The sequence below is a fragment of the Falco cherrug genome, chromosome 7, assembly GCF_023634085.1.
Source record: "Falco cherrug isolate bFalChe1 chromosome 7, bFalChe1.pri, whole genome shotgun sequence".
Classification (NCBI taxonomy): Eukaryota; Metazoa; Chordata; class Aves; order Falconiformes; family Falconidae; genus Falco; species Falco cherrug.
Window position 1 is genome coordinate 13,552,973 of NC_073703.1, and position 17,621 is coordinate 13,570,593.

General features: G+C 38.5%; 3 protein-coding genes across 6 annotated transcripts in view; 1 reads left to right on the forward strand and 2 right to left on the reverse strand.

Moving 5' to 3' along the window:
* Positions 1-540, reverse strand: part of EFL1 (elongation factor like GTPase 1) — a 122,686-nt gene extending 122,146 nt beyond the window's left edge. For both annotated transcript variants that reach the window (XM_055715340.1, XM_055715339.1), the window contains exon 1: positions 479-540. The gene's annotated coding sequence lies outside the window, so the exon portion shown is untranslated. The remainder of the gene's footprint in view (positions 1-478) is intronic.
* Positions 521-13,145, forward strand: SAXO2 (stabilizer of axonemal microtubules 2). The gene is made up of 4 exons (XM_055715341.1): positions 521-690; positions 6,823-7,002; positions 8,244-8,446; positions 9,981-13,145. Exons 1-4 carry the CDS (start codon positions 650-652, stop codon positions 10,961-10,963), a joined length of 1,407 nt encoding a protein of 468 aa, XP_055571316.1. The 5' UTR covers positions 521-649; the 3' UTR covers positions 10,964-13,145.
* A 705-nt stretch (positions 13,146-13,850) lies between these two features.
* ADAMTSL3 (ADAMTS like 3) overlaps positions 13,851-17,621 on the reverse strand; it is a 203,184-nt gene continuing 199,413 nt past the window's right edge. For 2 of the 3 annotated variants that reach the window (XM_055715863.1, XM_055715862.1), the window contains 2 exons: positions 16,771-16,985; positions 14,278-16,247 (listed from right to left, as the gene is read on the reverse strand). In XM_055715863.1, the coding sequence (XP_055571838.1) occupies positions 16,138-16,247; positions 16,771-16,985 (325 nt within the window). In that variant the 3' untranslated portion in view covers positions 14,278-16,137. Of the gene's footprint in view, positions 14,138-14,277; positions 16,248-16,770; positions 16,986-17,621 lie in introns of those variants that run through there. The other variant, XM_055715864.1, reaches the window with a different exon arrangement.

Below are 17,621 nucleotides of genomic sequence, written 5' to 3' on the forward strand. Positions count from 1 at the left end.
GCATCAGGGAAACCTCCTCTGACACGTGGGGCGCGTCACGTTCCCCGCCACCATGTGTACAGCCCCCGGGACACCAAACGCACAGCGCACAGGCCGCGTTTCAACGAGCACCAAGAGCCGGGGGGGTTCCGGCTCTCCGTTTCGCGGGGCCCCCGGGCCGGGCCACCCCCGCCCCGCAGAGGCCCAGCCCCAGGCGTTGGGCCGGGCCGCCCCCCGCCCGCCGCTCCCGGGGCACCGCCGGCAGCCGCAGCCCCCGCCGCGCCCCCTCGGGGCTGCTCCCACCCCTCCGGTGTCCCGGGAGGGGGCCGCAGACCTCACCCCGACACCCCGCGCCGGGGCCGGCCGCTGGCGGTGCGGGGCGCCCTCAGGGCCGGGGAGGAGAGGAGAGGAGAGGAGAGGAGAGGAGAGGGGAGGGGAGGGGAGGGGAGGGGAGGGGGGGGGGGAGGGGAAGGGGGGGGGGGGGAGGGGAAGGGCCCACCTGCGCGCCCGCCCGGCGCCGCCGAGCCCGCTCCCGGAAGCGCGCGCCCGCCCCGCCCCGCCCCTCGTGACGCCAGACCGGGGCCGGCGGCGGCCGCTCGCCGCGGGGACGCCGCCGTTGCCAGGCGACGGGCCGGTTCGCTGGCGGCCCCGGCGGAGCGGCCAGGGGAGCATGAGGAAGCCGCGGTGTCTGTGCCAGATCTGCACCTGCGGGTAAGCGGCCCCGCGGGTCGCCGCGGGCTGCGGGGAGCGGGGCGACGCTTCGGGTCCCCGGGGGTGTCCCCTCAGGAAGATGGGGGCGGCTCCCCCTCAGCGCCCCAGGCCTCCCCCACAGGGGCACCCCCACCTCACCCTCCTCACCGTGCCCCGGCGCCCGGGCCCGCCCCTTGCTGCTCCTCAGCGGTGGGAGGGCAGGAGCAGGGTAACACTGCTGTTCCAACAGTTTGAGGCTTTCCTTCTTTTCTGAAAGGGATCCGCTCAGTAAACATGAAGTGGTATGTTTAAATCAGGCAGGGGAAAAAGCAGATCTTAGATAGATTAAAATAGAAAAGAGTGGAGACAGTCTTTCAAAGACTAAACCTCAGGATCAGGCTTTTCCCTAAAGCTGAGCAGCCAAAGCCACCCTCAGGAAAGTTCTGGCTACATCAGCCTTGATAGAAACCTGTGCAAACCTTGCAGCCTTTAAAATAGATTTAATACACCTGCCTTTCTAACACCACATCCAATAATACTCTCCACTCTGAGGAGAAGCTCTGCTATTTCTTTGCATTCAATGACCCTGTACAGAGACACACACCTCATCACTGTAATAGAACCTCTTTGGCCCAGGGAAGCTGGCATAAAAGGGTACAGCAGGTGATTTTTTGTTTAAAATTACCATTACAGCTCTATAAGCAATATTATCAATGCCATAGGCAAAAAAATTCACAAGTCGGGTTTCCCAAAATATTAAGGGATTTAAACCTTGCAAAATTCAGATAAATGTTTATAGGTTTGGAGACAGTACTGTTAATGTTTTCAATTTCTTCTCCATCTACTTTAAAAAAAAGCCAGAAAAATAATCATCCTAGGAGTCAAAGATCCAGTCCTTAATAGTAAAAAAAAAAAAAAAAAAGTCTTAACTACATGCAAGGAGAGTTACAAGATCACAAGACTGTGATCACTATCTTTTGGAAGCACAGGGCCACCCCTATAGCTGCGTAGTGCACCACAAACTACAGGTTTGTTTCATTTCGACGTTTGTATAGCAGATGCACTCTTAGCTGTCTGTTTGGGAAGTTTTCCTTACCTGTTCATCAGCCACTTTTTTTTTTTGTTTGTTTGTTTGTTTTTTTTAATCTGTAGACAGAGATGAGAGACAGGCAGCATGTAAAGCTTCTCATGTTCTTTTTGGCCAAGACTGCAGGTGTAGTTTGCCCCAAAATTTTGTTTCAAAAGTCCTATTTTAATAAAGAGTTGGAACACATGGTTTTCATGACAAGATAGCAAATCTGGCTTATGCTCAAGTATAAGGATGGTGAGATAACACAGTCTGACAGCACAAAATGAGGTTCAACTTAATTGAAAATTCGCAATTCAAAAACCTGGTTTAGCAATATGAATAATTGAATAAAGCATGCACAAAAAAACGTGGTTTAAAATAAAGATCACTGAAATTTTTAGTCAAAATCTTAAGCCATTATTGGTTTAGGCAGCACATTGTGTTTGCTTCAGGGTAGTTATAGTGTTTCTGTTTTTAGGGGAAGATTGGTCGCTTGGCAGTGTTACCTGGATATTGCAATGCACACACACCTTAGAAGAGATTTCAAAGTGAAGAAAAAGTTCTGATATTTTGTAGAAGTTATCATTTCGCTATTTGCAGGACATTTTGTGGAGATATAATTAGTGTTAAATTATAAATAATAAAATAGAAGAAAATTATCATTCCTAGCTGTTTGCAGAAGGAAAAAAAAAAATCAGAAAAATTTTACAAATACAGGGGAGGAAAGGCAGTAAGACAGAACTTTATTCTGCTTTCTCTTTACACGGAAATAAGAAGATCCTCCAGAATTCCACAAGGACCTTTTTTGCACTGTAACTTACACAATCCACTTATTAAAGGCTTACACCTGAATGCTAGTGTTCATACTTAGGGGTTGCAGTCTTGGGCTCTTAAATAATTGTTACAAGGTTTTTAGGAATATCTTGAATAGATTCATTCTTATGAGACTGAATCACTTTTTGTGCCTATTAGGTGATCTTTTTCAAAGTCAACAGATAAACCACTGGAAGTGTACCCAGTGCTGAGCATGCTCAAAGATCAATTTGCAAAATAGGTCCAATGCTAGGGACTTCTCCATTTTTAATAACTGACATAATTTCTAGCTTCTTAAGGCTTTAGGACAAGAGCAAATAGCCTCAAGTTGCACCAGGGCAGGTTTAGATTTGATACTAGGAAAAAATTCTTCATTGAAAGGGTTGTCAAGCATTGGAACAGGCTGCCCAGGGAAATGGTTGTCACCATCCCTGGAGGTGTTTAAAAGAGGTGTAGATGCGGTGCTCAGTGACATGGTTTAGTGGTGAGCTTGGCAGTGCTGGGTTAACAGCTGGACTCAAGGATCTTAAAGGTCTTTTCCAACCGAAACAATTCTATGATTCTATGACTTTTGCAGTAACATAAGACACTGTCAAGGCAGTATGATTATTGTTTTCAAGCTGCTACGGGAGAGATGTACATTTGGTTGGATTTGTTTGGGTTTTTTTAATAAACCACAAAAATGTTCTCAAAAGTGCATTAAGTAGAGTAATGGCTGGATTCTGTATTGTTTCCAAAGATATTCCAGATCCATTTCTTATTTTAGAAGTGGTATATTTTGATGTGGAGAAGGTATGAGTTCGTCTTACTTGGGACTGGACCCATGATTATTTCCCGTAGGTTCCAAATGTGGAAATCTACCCCTTGCTAGCAAGTACAGTCAGGCTTCAGATCGCTAGCTCAATAGCAATGTTGAACAGGAAATATCGGATGTTAAATCTGGCTTTTAAAGGAAGAACAAAGCCTCTGAGGTTGATGACCTCTCTACACTCAAGAATACTATTTGTCTATGATAAAAGATAATACAAAACCCTAGAATTTTAGTTTTGAGATATAAACTACTGTTTTATCTTCTTCTCAATGTCAGCCTTTCTCCATTTCTTGCATTTTTGTTATCATTATAAAAATCTAGATTCCTGAATAACATTAAATTAAAAGGAAAGAGGAAGATTTCTGTAAAATATGAAATATTTAAGTCCTCATACTGACTGCATGTAAATAAACACAAACCCAGTAAAACTACCAGGTCTCCTAGTTTCAATACTAGGAAAGTAGATGACTCAAAAACACAATGTCCATATGTAATTTCTGTCTTTCAGGCCACAGCATGTACACTGGCAGCTAAAAAATAAAAACTTTGTTGTGCTGGGGTTTTTTTAGTAAGTTTTTTATGATGATAACCACTAAATTTTTCTCATTATTAGTCTAGTTCTCTAGGAGGAAAATACTTTGTGGGAAAGTTTCAAGGGTCTTGCTAGCATTGTATAAAAGATAACTGTATGTGTGCCAGATCCTAAATAAGTGAAATGTAGCATCATTCTATTAAAACAATCAGAGCAACAGCATTTGGCACTGGAGACCCCATATACTGTCTATTTAGCTGAGATACTGTTAAGATCTTATGCAAGCCACAAGATAGTTAGTCTCCCTCAAAGAAGGGAAAGAATAATAATCCATCGAAGCAGGCATCAGTCAGTCATGGGGGAAGGCAAATTCTCACCAAATTAATTTGAATTATCAGTAACTCTGGGGTTGAATTTAAGATAACTATAAGTAACAAGTTTAAAATGATCAGTGACTCAAGGAGTTCTGGCCAAATTTTAAGGAACATATTTATCAGAGCTGTAATCTGTCTTCTCTGACGATTCTTAGCATCGTCGCTAGAGAGCTGTGATGCCTTATGCAATCAGTTTTATAACATTATTATCTAAACAAAATTATTTGTTTACCAGTTGGACAACATCCAGAAGTAGATTTATCAGTTAACCAAAAATGCCTATTCTCCACGTAAAATTAAATTGATATTAAAGTAATTTTATGTTGCCTTTTAAGCCCACTGAAAGTTCTTTCACAGCACAGAGCCGGATATAGGATCTTCCTGAACAGTCCCATCTGATTTCAAGTAATTTTGTGCATAGTTAGAGGCAGAATTATTTCATATGCTAGAAATGACTGGGATCAAGGACATTTTTGATTCAGAAATTAATTCTAATGCAATTACAAAACCCTCTTTCCTTGGAGAGATACATTAGATTTTCACCTCTGTGTTGAATCTGCCAAGAACTACACACTTAGTCTGCAAGTCATTATTTTTCTAGTATCTATTCCTGTTTGTAGCATGACCATTCAGCAATACAGGGGATATAATGGCAATATTACTTAGAAAATAGTGAGAGAGTTAAGTCTTTAAAGACTGGTGATACCAGAAAAGAGAATGTATTTTGTTTGGTGATTGGTCTTCTAGACCAGCTTATGGCAAACTGAAGACTGTAAAAATGAAGTTTTTGTAGATCAATATTGTTTCAAACTCCTTTGAATTTTATGCCTAAAAAATATGTGAAGAACATTATAATTTGATACCCTATATTTCAACTAGCTTTCAAAACACACATTCAATGGCTTTAGTCTCTGCTTTAGCTGTTAACTTTTAGATGCTACCTGATACAGCGTATGCTGTTTATACTTACTGAAAAAGTATTACTAAGGTGGTAACTGAATTTCATGAAGAACATAGTGGCAGGCAAGCGCCATGCTGAGAAATAGCATACACTCACCTCCTCGTTTTCCTGCCTTTCCTGTTCTTTCCTTCTGTCTTTTTCCTTTCCTTGCTATGTTCTGAATAGGTCTCAATTTTACTTGACTATCTGTTCACTTGATTGAAAAGGAGTAAGCACCTGAGACTTTGAAAGGATCTGGCTTCTTAGAGAGGGCTACTTCATTTCTCATTTATTGAACTACGGAGCTGGCAAAGTCAGGCAGCCCAAAGGAATGCCAGCTTTAGGGATCTCCAGTTCCAGATAACTTCTTTTAGTTTTGTTGTTTGGGTTTTTTTTCATTTTATGTTTCCCAGCAGGAGTTCTTCATGTCTGTTTGTGTATTTTATTTTACCTTGGTTTAATTTATTTTTTTTCCTTTTTGGTGTTTAGTATTAGCTAAATTGCTCTGCAGACCTTCAAACTATTCCTTGGGTATCTAGCTTCCTGAAACTTGAATTTATTTGTACCCAGTAAGAGCTGTACACTTTTACTCTTCTTGTTCTTTAGTTATTTTTGCTTTTCACGTACAGGATTTCACAGGACACATTTATTGAAAAAAAATATTTCTTGTTACTTCCCTTTGCTTATATCTGAACCAGTATTGCAAGTTGTCAGCCACAAGTAGGAACAAAATCTTTCATTATACATTACCTTTAAGGAGAGATTAAATAATAATCACATCAGCCACATAAAATTTTAAAACGACGCTTGAAACAAACTACCAGAGAAATACCAGTGCATTTCACAAATTAGAATGAATATAACAAGATTTTCAAAGCAATACTGAAAATAACATGTACATTTGAATTTCATGCACAATATATGCAAAACAACAAGGTATAGGTAATAAATTAAGTCATGATATACCTCAATACCTTTTAACACAATGGCATCATAAAAATAGATATCGATGACAGGCAGGTATAATTGAAATAAAACCTATTAGATGTCATTACTTCTAAACAAACATAGTTTTTGAATAGAGGATTGAATCAGTGCTTGAAAAAAAAGGGTTGAAAAGTCAGAAATGGCCTACAGAGCACTAGAATTTTAATCAAAAGTTTTAATCAAGAGTTGTGAAAGTAGGTGAGCAGATGCAAAGACATAAAAAGACAAGTAATCAGGGAAAACAGTAGAGAAGAGACAATATGAGAAGAGGCATGAAACATAGTTATTTTTACAAGTAAGACTAGTAGTATCATTAAAGATTAAAAAAAGAAAGTGCATCTTGGTGGTGATGCAGGACTGAGATCAACTCTATCCATCCTGTGCATTCTATACGAAGCACTAACTCACACATTGATACTGTTTATTACTGTCTTAGTATATTGTGCTCTGGGACCTATGTCATCGGCACAATATTTTGTGTTTTATCACTCAGAAAACAGTTTAAACACAGGCTACTGACACTGTTCAATCTTCCCCATTTGTTATTCACTCCCAGTAGATAGGGAACGGGGTTTCCCCTTAAACGAAACTATTCAAAGTGATCTCATCTGATGTGTTTTTACCCAGGCGCCATCGCTGCCCTCATAAACCCACAAGGATTTATGGTAATGGACAACAGCCGTGCCTCACAACAGAGTATGTGGAAAAATATCCCAAGTATAGCAACATCTCTCCTCCCTGGAGCTGTAAGCCGAAGCAAGAGTACCAAGTGCCTTGCGGGAAAATGGAAGGAATTACAACATTCAAGTAAACATTTTGAAGCAATGTGTTTTACAATTACTCTATAAAGTTTCTCATACTTTCTCTTAAGGGGGGACTGAACATTGTGCTGCAATCATTTTCAAAATGCAATCATTGCATCCTTTACACTTTTAGCATATTTAAAAGTATAAATTTTGAGTGTAGAAATACTTTTACCACAAAACAGGTCATAAAAAATAGCAAAGCACGCATACAAAAGATTTGTATTCTTTACAGCATCATTTAACCTCGAAAGATAACCTGAAAAATTTGTCTTTGTTTGCAGCCTGTTTTGGAAATCTAGGTCTCATCAAGCCTAAAAAAAACTGGCAAGCTGGGGAACTTTCTGTAGCACACGTGTGGAATCTGAGATAGTGGAAAAATGAAACCTTAAGAAAAAGGAACAGGGATTTTTTTATTTAGACAGTTCTAAATTATTAGAAGTATGAAGAAAGCCAACTGTAAAGTGTTCAGTAGGTCTCTCCTGTCAGTGCACAGACTCTGATGTTAAGCTTACGAAATTAAGAAGCATCTTTCAAAGAATCTTCTTCAGAGAGTCTTCAGGAGTTAGAAATCTTTGAAGAGATAGAAAAAGACATCACTTATTCATTACTAATAACGTGACAGGAGCATAAACCTTTACTTTTTCCATTGTTTGTCTTTTAATCTACAAGGGCACAACTTTATTAAAAAAAAAACAAGAGACATGTATATAAAGGCCTAATGCCATTCTGCAAGATTGGCCATGTACTGCATATACTGTTTAAACACTTACGTATGTAATATGTGCTCTTTTAACGTAATGTGCCCATATAAAACAGTGAAATGTTGTTTCTTATTATATTCTGTTCTCCTCATGCAATTGGTAAATGCTGCCACTTGTAGTTTTATCTTTGCTCTGCTTCTGGTTTCTGGATCATTTCTTTGGAAAATTACAGCAACTTTTTCAAGTCTTCTTTCAGGTATTTTAAAGAATATTTTTAAACTGAGAATGAGACCCAGAGCACTGAAAAAGTTGCTTCACCATCTACCTCTGAATAAAGGTTATACCATGCATCAGAGGCCCTAGTTCTAGGTACTATGGTTTTCTTTCCTCCTTGCTATCCCTCTAACATATGGCATCAGATTGATTTTTCAGAGTAAACATTATAAGTCATTCTTTCTCTATATAATGGAAAAATGTCAAGTGAGTCCATCAGAAAAAAAGAAGCTTCTTTTAACCAGTGTTTCCTTTTCCCCCAATTCAGATCTGATTATTTACCATACGATATTGTGAAGCGACCTTTTCGGGTACAAGAGGAACATAAACCGAAGAAGGGAGAGATAGAACTGGGAACCACATACCAGAAAGATTATAATGCTCATAAAATACAACCAGTGACATTACTAAGACCTCTAGAGAGAAAACACACTACAGGAGGAAAATTGGATACCATACCAACCTATCAAGGTAATAATATATGTCACCTTTAGAAAGAGAAATAACCAAAATGAAGATAGTATTCTGAATTATCTATATTAGAAACTAGATTTTTCCTTTCCTTTCCTTCCTAAAGTTTTCTTGGCTAGGAATAAAGAAATTCTAACATACACCTGGTTGGCTATCTCAGGCAAGAGTGGGTAGTAATTAAACTGCAGATGTATCTTTCGGATAGTTTTACCTTATGTAATATATGTTTTTCCACAGAGTTGGTTGAAAGTTGATTTTAGATTTCTGTCTTGTGTACTGTATAGCTTGTATATCATCCTAGTAATGATCTGGTTTGACACAAATTATTCTATTACAATGGTCAGCACAAGGGTACTAAATCTTTCAAGTCATTCTGCCAAGTGACCTTGATATACTTTATACCAGTAGAAAATTTTACACATAAAATGAGTTACCGAGTTTGTTACATGTAATGAATTGTAGGCCCAATTTAAGTAGAAATAAATGCTGAAATATGATCTACTAGAGTGATGAAAATCAACATAGTCCTGATGATGAGGGCCAGTTGTATCGAAAAGATAGTTGAAATAATGAGAATCAGATACGGCTGCTAAAACAGAAAGTTAGAATGCCTGGTGCAAAATGAGCAGAGGAGAAAGTACAGTGACAGAAAGAGTTGGAAGGATAAAATGTGGGAAAGAGACTCTTAAAAAAAACCCAGTTATATTTCACTAGCTTTAAGCTTAGGCCTATGCTAGATAGAAATGCATTTATACAAATACATTCTATTTATTATTTGTAAATAATTTATAAGGAAATCTAATATTTCTTTTTAGCCTACCATGTGAGTAGTAGGTTAGCAAATAATGAATAATGTAGCGTAGTCTCAGCATACAACTAAGACAGTACGCAACTGTTTCATTTAAAATGTATGTTAGCAGTTCAATAGGGAGTAAGGAGTTAAAAACACCGAAGCTCAAGTGCAGTGATTGTAAGACAACAGATTGATTTCAACTGCCTATGAAGAAGTCTAGACGGGACAATACGTTTTGTAACCATAGCAGAACAGTCTGGTAGTAAAAAACTCAGACGCAAGAAAAAAACAATCCCAACAAGCTCTAAGATGATGTAATGTTGATACTGAAAGTGAGAGAATCCTCCCCATCAGTAGTGAACATGACCCAGTGACCTATAAGGTTCCTTTCAGTCTTGCATATTTACATAAACCTCTAAGTAAATTGTAAGATATTGTATATAAAACCTGTATATGGCTATTTTCTGTACAGAACACACACTAAATATGTACATGCAACATTTTCTTTTTCCTTGAGGAAACAATCAAAATAGGGCATCATGTACGTTTGTCTGGGTTTATCACACCAATAAGAGAAGACAGTTTTGTCATATCACAGACATGCAGATAACATTATCGTTCTCACTGACATCCATCTTCCTTGTTTTGCAAGATTTAATACCAGAATAATTTGGCTTAATTTAAAAGGAATTGTCTTAAGTAGTAACGCTTTTATGGTGAAGTTTTGGTTTTGCCTTAAAGATGACTATAGATCATGGGAAGTTCAAAGAAGGCAACCTAATAAGATGGAGCATATATACCATCGACCTACACAGAAGTTTGGAAATTCTACTACGTTTCAAGATGACTTTATTCCCAGGGAACTGAATCCCAGAAAAGCTTTTAAACCTCCTTGTGTAGCCAAGCTTTCAGATACGCCTTTTGATAGCACTACCAGCCATCGCACTTCTTATATTGCACATCAACTGGAACCAAAATTTGTAAGATCAAAAGAAGAGTACAAGCCAAGCAACCAACCCTTTGAAGATCTCACAACCCACAGGAATGATTTTAAAGGACTACCTGGGCAACTTGCAAAAACCTGCAAGCCTGAAAATGCAAAAGTTGGATCCAGTGCTCGTTTTAATGGAGTCACTGAATTCCAGGATCGTTTTCAGAAATGGTTGGTCTCCTTGCCTGAGGTCCACAAAACAGAAGCGTATGTTCCACCCCCAGGCAAAATGGATTTTACCTCCACGAGCCATCTTGATTACATTAAGCATGAGATTTCTCCTGCTGTCCCCATAAGACCAGTTTCTAATGGCAGAACCACCGATGCCCCTTTTCAAGGGTGTACTACAACGAAAGAAGACTTTAAAGCTTGGGGCAGCTGTCGGCAAGAGATTACTAAGAAACAACAGGAAATTCCAAAACCCACAGGAAAATTTTGTGATTTAACTACATTCAAATCTCATTACATACCACATCAGATCGTTCCAGCTCAAAGTTTCAAACCTGTACATGCTATAGTGCCTAATTCAGCTCCTTTTCAAGATGAAACCACGTATCACACAGAATATACTCCAAAGAAACAAGAGATCTGCCCAGCAAATTATCCATCTCCTCCAGGTTATGTCTATGTAAACACAGATTATCATGGCCACAAGTTCTTCCGCCCGTTTACTCCAGAATTTTCCGACTCAAATAGTAATCCTATTTCAAAGGAAGTAGCTGTTGTGTCATAAGACTTAAATGCAAAATTTCAAGCGCCTGGGTGAAATAATTAGAATCATACTTGTTCATTTTTTCTTTAAACAATGCTGAAAGAAAATTAAATGATGCAAATTCTGCTTTGAAAAGCATTTAAACTACTAGGTTGAAGACAATGAAAGCAAAACCAGAACTTTACTACAAGACTAATAAAGATTTGCCAATTATTACAGGAATAATGCATCTTACATGGCATTTATTCTTTTTTTGATTGTGCATTCTAGTTTCCTTGGCTTCCTAGATTTCATTATGCTCCATCTCAAGCATATATATTATACATTAAATCCTCTCAGATTTTCTGCAAATCAAATTACTGTCATTGCAAAATAGCAAGTGTCTTTTGATAATAACTTCTTTTTCATAGTAAGCAAATAATACTATAATTACCTCATTATCTCATCAGTCCAGTTTTTCATCTCATCAATACTTGGAAATCAGAGTAATCTGATAAGAATTTTTTCTTTATATTTTGTTATCATAAGATAGCATCCCATGACACCGAGGCATTTCTAAAAGCCTGGTTTTAGCTTTAGTCATCATTACTTTTCCTTCAGTCAGTTCTGAGGAGGATACAAAGGTCACACTGTAATTTCTGATAGCAATTAACAAGAAGTAACCCTGTTCTTTTTCTGTACACATACTTGAAATCACTCAGACATAAAAAGCAGGTCATTGGACTGTTTCCTAACCTCCCCGATAACGCTTTATCAGCCTTGCTTCCAAAGGAAACAAAGCTGATGCAAAGCTTTGGACACACTGACACACTAAGTGTGTGTCCTCCCCAGCCCGGTGATTCTTCAACCCAGTGTGCAAATTAAATCAAATTTCACAAAGAGATTTAACAGATGATTGTTTTCCAAGTTTCTAAGGTACACGGTGAGGAAGCAGAGAGAGAATCAGGCTCAAAAACTTAACATCCATCCACCACAGTTCCAATCCTGCTGATTTTTAAAGCTGAGCAGCCTGTAGTTACCGCCAAAGTTCACTGCAGAGGCAGTCTGAAGGGGAAAATCGCAGAAAACTATAAAGGTATATGTAGAGATAAACAGAAAACAGTGTAAACTCAGCTAAAAAAAGAAGTACCAGCTGAGGTGCAGAAATCTCTAGACAGCCTTGCTTCAGCCTGTTTACTCTTCAAAGAATTATTTGTTACAAATACACGGAAAATAAATATTTTATAGAAATTTTACATGCAATGACTGTGCTTCTGTATGAGGTATTTAGCTTTTTCTCTATGTATCTTTACCTGATTTTGGGAAATCTAGATGAACCGATTTAATTCCTATTATGTTCATGATTTAAGCAAGTCCCAATAAATAGTTCTGTTATCATGTTCTATCACAGTACTTCAGTATGATTTATTTTTCAGTATTGCATATCATGTACACATTGGTATAGGGCAGACACTTGGGTTGTGAAGACATACGTGCTTGTACGTCATAAGCCAAATCACCAATAAAAGGACTATGATCAATGATGGAAACATCAAAAGCAGGAACTGCATCATATGCAAGGAAGAAAGCAGAACTGAGTGTATTAGCTGTGCCGAAAAGCACTGCAAGCGAGCTCCAGACATTATCAGAGCATCAGTTACTTTTAGGTAATTTCTGTCTTTGTACTGTGTTTTTGTAATATGACTTACTCTATTATTGAAACAACAATTCGATTAAACTTTATTCTCTGACAATTATTCATGTCCCCAGCTGGTAAAGACATGTTTTGGATTGGGAATGAACAAGGGCAATGTAAATCTGTAACATTATGAAAGCAGGACAGGAGAAAGACCAATTCCTTGTCATCCTTCTGTACCACAGAAGAAAACAAACTACCAATGCCCTTTTCTTTACGAAACTTGAGTCATTCTCTGTCTGGCCACAACTGAGGAAACAAAAGTAAAAATTTTGCACGGTTACAGCTACCCAAGTCCATAACCTATACACAGTCTTGGTACCTCATGAGAAGTTTACAGAAGCTCTTAATATCCTCCAGCTCTCTTTTCTAGGGAGCAAGAAAATGCAATCTGAACTCATGGAGTTACGTGTGCCTGCGTGTTCTGCTGAAATGGCTCCTCCTCTGGGTCTGTGAGTAAGCCCAGATGCTTTTTGTAATTTTCACAGCTGTTTTTTCAGCTCTTAAGTCACTTCCCCCCTTGAGTTATGGAAAGTCATTTGCTGCCACCTACCAGCACAGTACAAAAACTTTTGAGAGGGAGTGGAGGGCACATTCAGTTTAACAGTTTCTGTGCATATGTGTTTGAAGACTTTGTTAGGGTGGAGGGGGCATATTCCCTTTCATTTTGCCCTTAATGTTTTCCCCTAAGCTAGAGAAGCCTTTATTACATTACAGTCCAAAGAGCTACAACCTACTGATTGTGCTTCCAGGAAAAGCATGAAATGATCTTCTAAGCCTTCAGACAGTATTCAGTGCTTGAGGTCAGCATTTTCATAAGCAACATATTACTGAAATGCAAGCAAAATGAACAGCAGGCTGGAAAACTAGTATTTCTCAAAATAACAGCTGTTAAAAAAGCATTTTATGATGTCATGCTAAACCAAGATGTAAAAGTGAAAAAGTTACCAATGGATTCAGTTGCTGTAAGTGCTTGGCACACACTATGCTATACAGCATGCTCCACAGAACTGCTGTACTGCATTTTTTTTTCTTTAAAGATTGCACAGAAAGAATGCATTGGTGACACAAAAGGAAAATTAAGTAGACTTTTTTTCTGTTAACTTATTTTTTTAAGGGCACCTTTGCCTATGTTACCATCTAGAATGACTCTGAAACACCGTTTCATTGCTAGACATTTATTTTCAATTTAATAAAATTTTTACGGCTTTCCTTGTTCATATTATTTATGAGAGTCTTCTTCCTAAAGATATTACACATTGGATATTCTGAAACAAGTTTTTTTCACGTAGCTATTCCCATCAGCCACGAAATATGAAGCATAGAATTGTTCTGTTGGATCTAAATGACCTCTGCTTGGTGCAGTACATGAAGGTCTGATTCTAGATTCCAGTGAGTCAGAGCTGACTTGTTTGGATTCTGGCAAATTCTCTTCCCCGCTTAGTCAGGTTATATCTATGTTGCCTCTTGATAGCTGTGCAAAGCAGACTGTCAGTGAAGCTGAGAAGCTGTTTGATAAACTGTCAAAAATAAGAACTAATCTTAGCTTGGAAGAAACCCCAGAATTATGGACATAGTAGGCTGATAAAATAACATTTGGAACGAAAGCATAGCTACCATGAAAATCATGGTAATAAACAATCTCTAGGTAATCACAGTGTTGAATAATCAAACTAGACTTTATTTCAGGAATATCAAAACTACATTCAAGAAAGCTAAAATCTTCAGTTACTGGAAAAGCAATAAAATAATCTACAGAGGAATGTCATGCCAGTTGCAGTAACAAACATTTACAGCACTGCTTCTGTATAGCATGCATACTTAACCAAAGACAAAATTAAAGCAACAAAAAAATGCTATGTGTTAACATTTGAAAACTTTAAATATAAAGGAAAAACATGAATAAGAAATTTTGGTAATAAGAAAAAATATATGTCCAAAAATCTTTATTAAACACTGTACAAAACAAAATATTGCACTTTTAAATCAGACAATAAATATCTACAAAAGTATCTTACAAAGGTTTTCTTTTAATTTAAAAAACTGCTTAAACAATCAAGACCCATTGCTGATTAAAAAGGTAATGATCAGGAATATCCTCTCCTTGCAGTCAGCTTTGGACACAATAGTCCACATTAAACATTTTCTATACAGTAGTGCTAATCTAATTTTCAGTGACGCAAACCCATTGTGCAGGAATGCTGTTACTAAAACTGTTCTTCCAGCATACCCACTAATTAGCGTGTAATATAGTTCAGTAATGTAACACAAGATCCAAGTCAATACAAGCATTCAGGCCTCCAATATGTGCAGTAGTTGGAAACTACAAAAGAAAAAAACGCATCTATCTGCTGCCTCCTATGGGGTTCTCCCTGCTTACAGCCCTAATGAAACCACCTGCAACATGGAAAATAATTTACCCGGGAATAGCATAATCAGAATTTACCAACTTGCAAAACACTCAAACGGTTAATGGCCATGATGAAAAGTCATCTTGATGGAAAACTGCTCAGAATAAATTTCTTGCACTTGTCTATCTTCATAATTAATAATATTCTTTGGAGATTTTTCCCCCATTAACCAGGGAGGAATAAATTTATTCAGGACAGAAAATCTGACAGCCGTGCTCGGCCAGTTATCGGCTCCCCATTTGACTTGATGTGGAAGAGAACAGTGCTCACAAACATTTCATTCACAGCTCTGACAAGGAAGCCTTGTATCTAATTTAAAATCAGTAGAAAAGTCTAATCATGCCAGAACTTCAATTGTACTTCAGTGACTGGAGCAGAAGAACAGAAACAATGGAAAATGACACCTCATTTATTCAAAACAGATCTACTGCTGTTTTGAAAATTGTTCTAGCATCTACAGTGTCTTTTACTGCATACACATAAATACAAGCACGAAAAACTGAATGTACTTTTGTGTATCCATCTGACAGCTAGTATCAGTAAAACACATCCTGTGAGATCAACCCTTAAGCTCAAGCTGTTTATGAAAATTAAGTCACTGCCAAAAATTTTACGGCTACAAGCCACAGCTTCTATAAATTTAAAAATTGTGTTAAAACTGATAAAACAATAAAACCAAAACCTAGGGGTCAATAACTGCTCCATTCCAAAATTCTTCAAAGGGTTTTGTGACTTTGTTTTTCTCATAAGTTGAGGACAGTAAACGCTATCTGGTGCTTTTAGATAATGCTTTTTCCCCTGATGAAATTATAACGTGATGGCCTGTAAAATTTTACAGATGACACGCCATGATATTATCTTCCTAATCCAGACATGAAAATGTTTAAAGCATTAAAAGTTCCACTGCAAAGAGTGGATAATAAAAGTTCCCAGAAAAAATACCCTGTCCAGCATATCAATCTGCAGTACTGTTTTTTCATTAGCCCCATGTTTCCATTTAACTGTTATGACTAATGTCTTATTTACAAGTATATACTTTAGGCAGGCTAGTTTAATGAACCTCTCTTCTCCTCTCTTCACTGCAGCATCATGAACTTCCCACAGAAGAGTTACATTTCTTGGCATGATTGACAACATCTTTGTTTGTAGGTGTCTATCAAGCATAACTTTAGTTGCTTTACAAATGTACAGTAGTGAGTTGTATCCTTGCATTCACCTTCTGAAAAATATATTTAAACGTTAAAAGGCTTTATAATGGACAAAAGATAAATAGTAGAATTTATCATAATTGTAAACAACTGATGAATTTCTGGGAGCTCAGTGATTACTTTGCATTTCTGGCAACAGCGGATTCGAAGCTAAACTAGGTCACAAATAAGAGGTGTGATCTCACTGCATTCATTTACCTATTGTCTGCTTCAGCAAACTACCCCATCTTTCAGGAATTAACAGCTTGCTCAGAGACTTATGAGTCACAACTGGCACAGTCATGTGGGGAACTTTGCATAAAACGGCTTCCTAAATATCCTGTTTCTAAAAGTGCTTTTGAGGCTTTAGTATCAAACTGGCCTACTCAGAGAAAAATAACACCAGGATTATGAAGTGCTCCTTGGAGAGGATAGTTTTACCTTTGATGTACAATCAAATGCTTGCAGAATCATTAGTGTACAACCGTGAGTCACTTTCTAATATAACTGCTACAGACTATTGCTACGCTCATATATAAATAAAGATTTACATACTGCCACAGGATGTGACATTGCAGTGTTGCCAGGTCAGTGGTCTCTTCCTCCAGCCGCAATACTGATCAGCCACAGGTTTGTTATTCTTTCTGTGTACGCAATACACTCGTCTTGACTGAAATCCACTCCCACAGTCCACACTGCAAGGCCTCCAAGGGCCTGTCCGCCAGTAGACATCACATGCCTCCGAAGAGCAGTTTCTTCTGACAGGAGACCTGTGGAGGAAAACAGATGGCAGGTAACTGTTGACTTTTGTGCTAACCCATTATTCACAGAGGACAGACCTGGCGCTGGAAGGGACTGTTGCAGACTGACTAGTCCACACCCCCTGCTCATAGCACTGTGTAACTAGACCAGGGCGCTCGAGACCATCTCTGCCTGTGTTCTGAACATCTCCAAGGACGGAGACTCCACAGCCTTTCTGGGTGACTCGTTCCAGTGTTTAAGAACCTGCACAGTAAGAAAAAGTTTTTTCCCATATTTAAGTTAAATTTCCTGTATTTCATTTTGTGCCCATTCCTCATGCCTCACTCATGAGGAAACAAAAGACAAGGCCCTGTCTCTTTAAACCAACCCTTTAACCCTGGGATAGAAAAAATGTTTTACCTTTTACGTAAGGAAAACTTAACAGACCCTGAAATGTTTCATTCTGGATGCTGCAAGTTCTTCACGCACAACCTCTCTCCTGAACACAGTATTTCTATGCTGACAGTGAACCTCCTTGAATATTTGAAGCTGCCAAAGTGAAATCCTGGCTCTTAGTAGTAAATGGAATTTTCACCATGTACTTGAGTGGAGCCAGGATTTCTTTCATTGTGTGTGCAGCAAAAATGCTTTAAAATGCTCACAAT

Coding starts and splice junctions, on each gene's coding strand:
- SAXO2 (XM_055715341.1), top strand. CDS start 650: ATGAGGAAGCCGCGGTGTCTGTGCCAGATCTGCACCTGCGG. Junction 691..6,822: donor TGCCAGATCTGCACCTGCGG/GTAAGCGGCCCC, acceptor GTTTTTACCCAG/GCGCCATCGCTGCCCTCATA. Junction 7,003..8,243: donor GAAGGAATTACAACATTCAA/GTAAACATTTTG, acceptor CCCCCAATTCAG/ATCTGATTATTTACCATACG.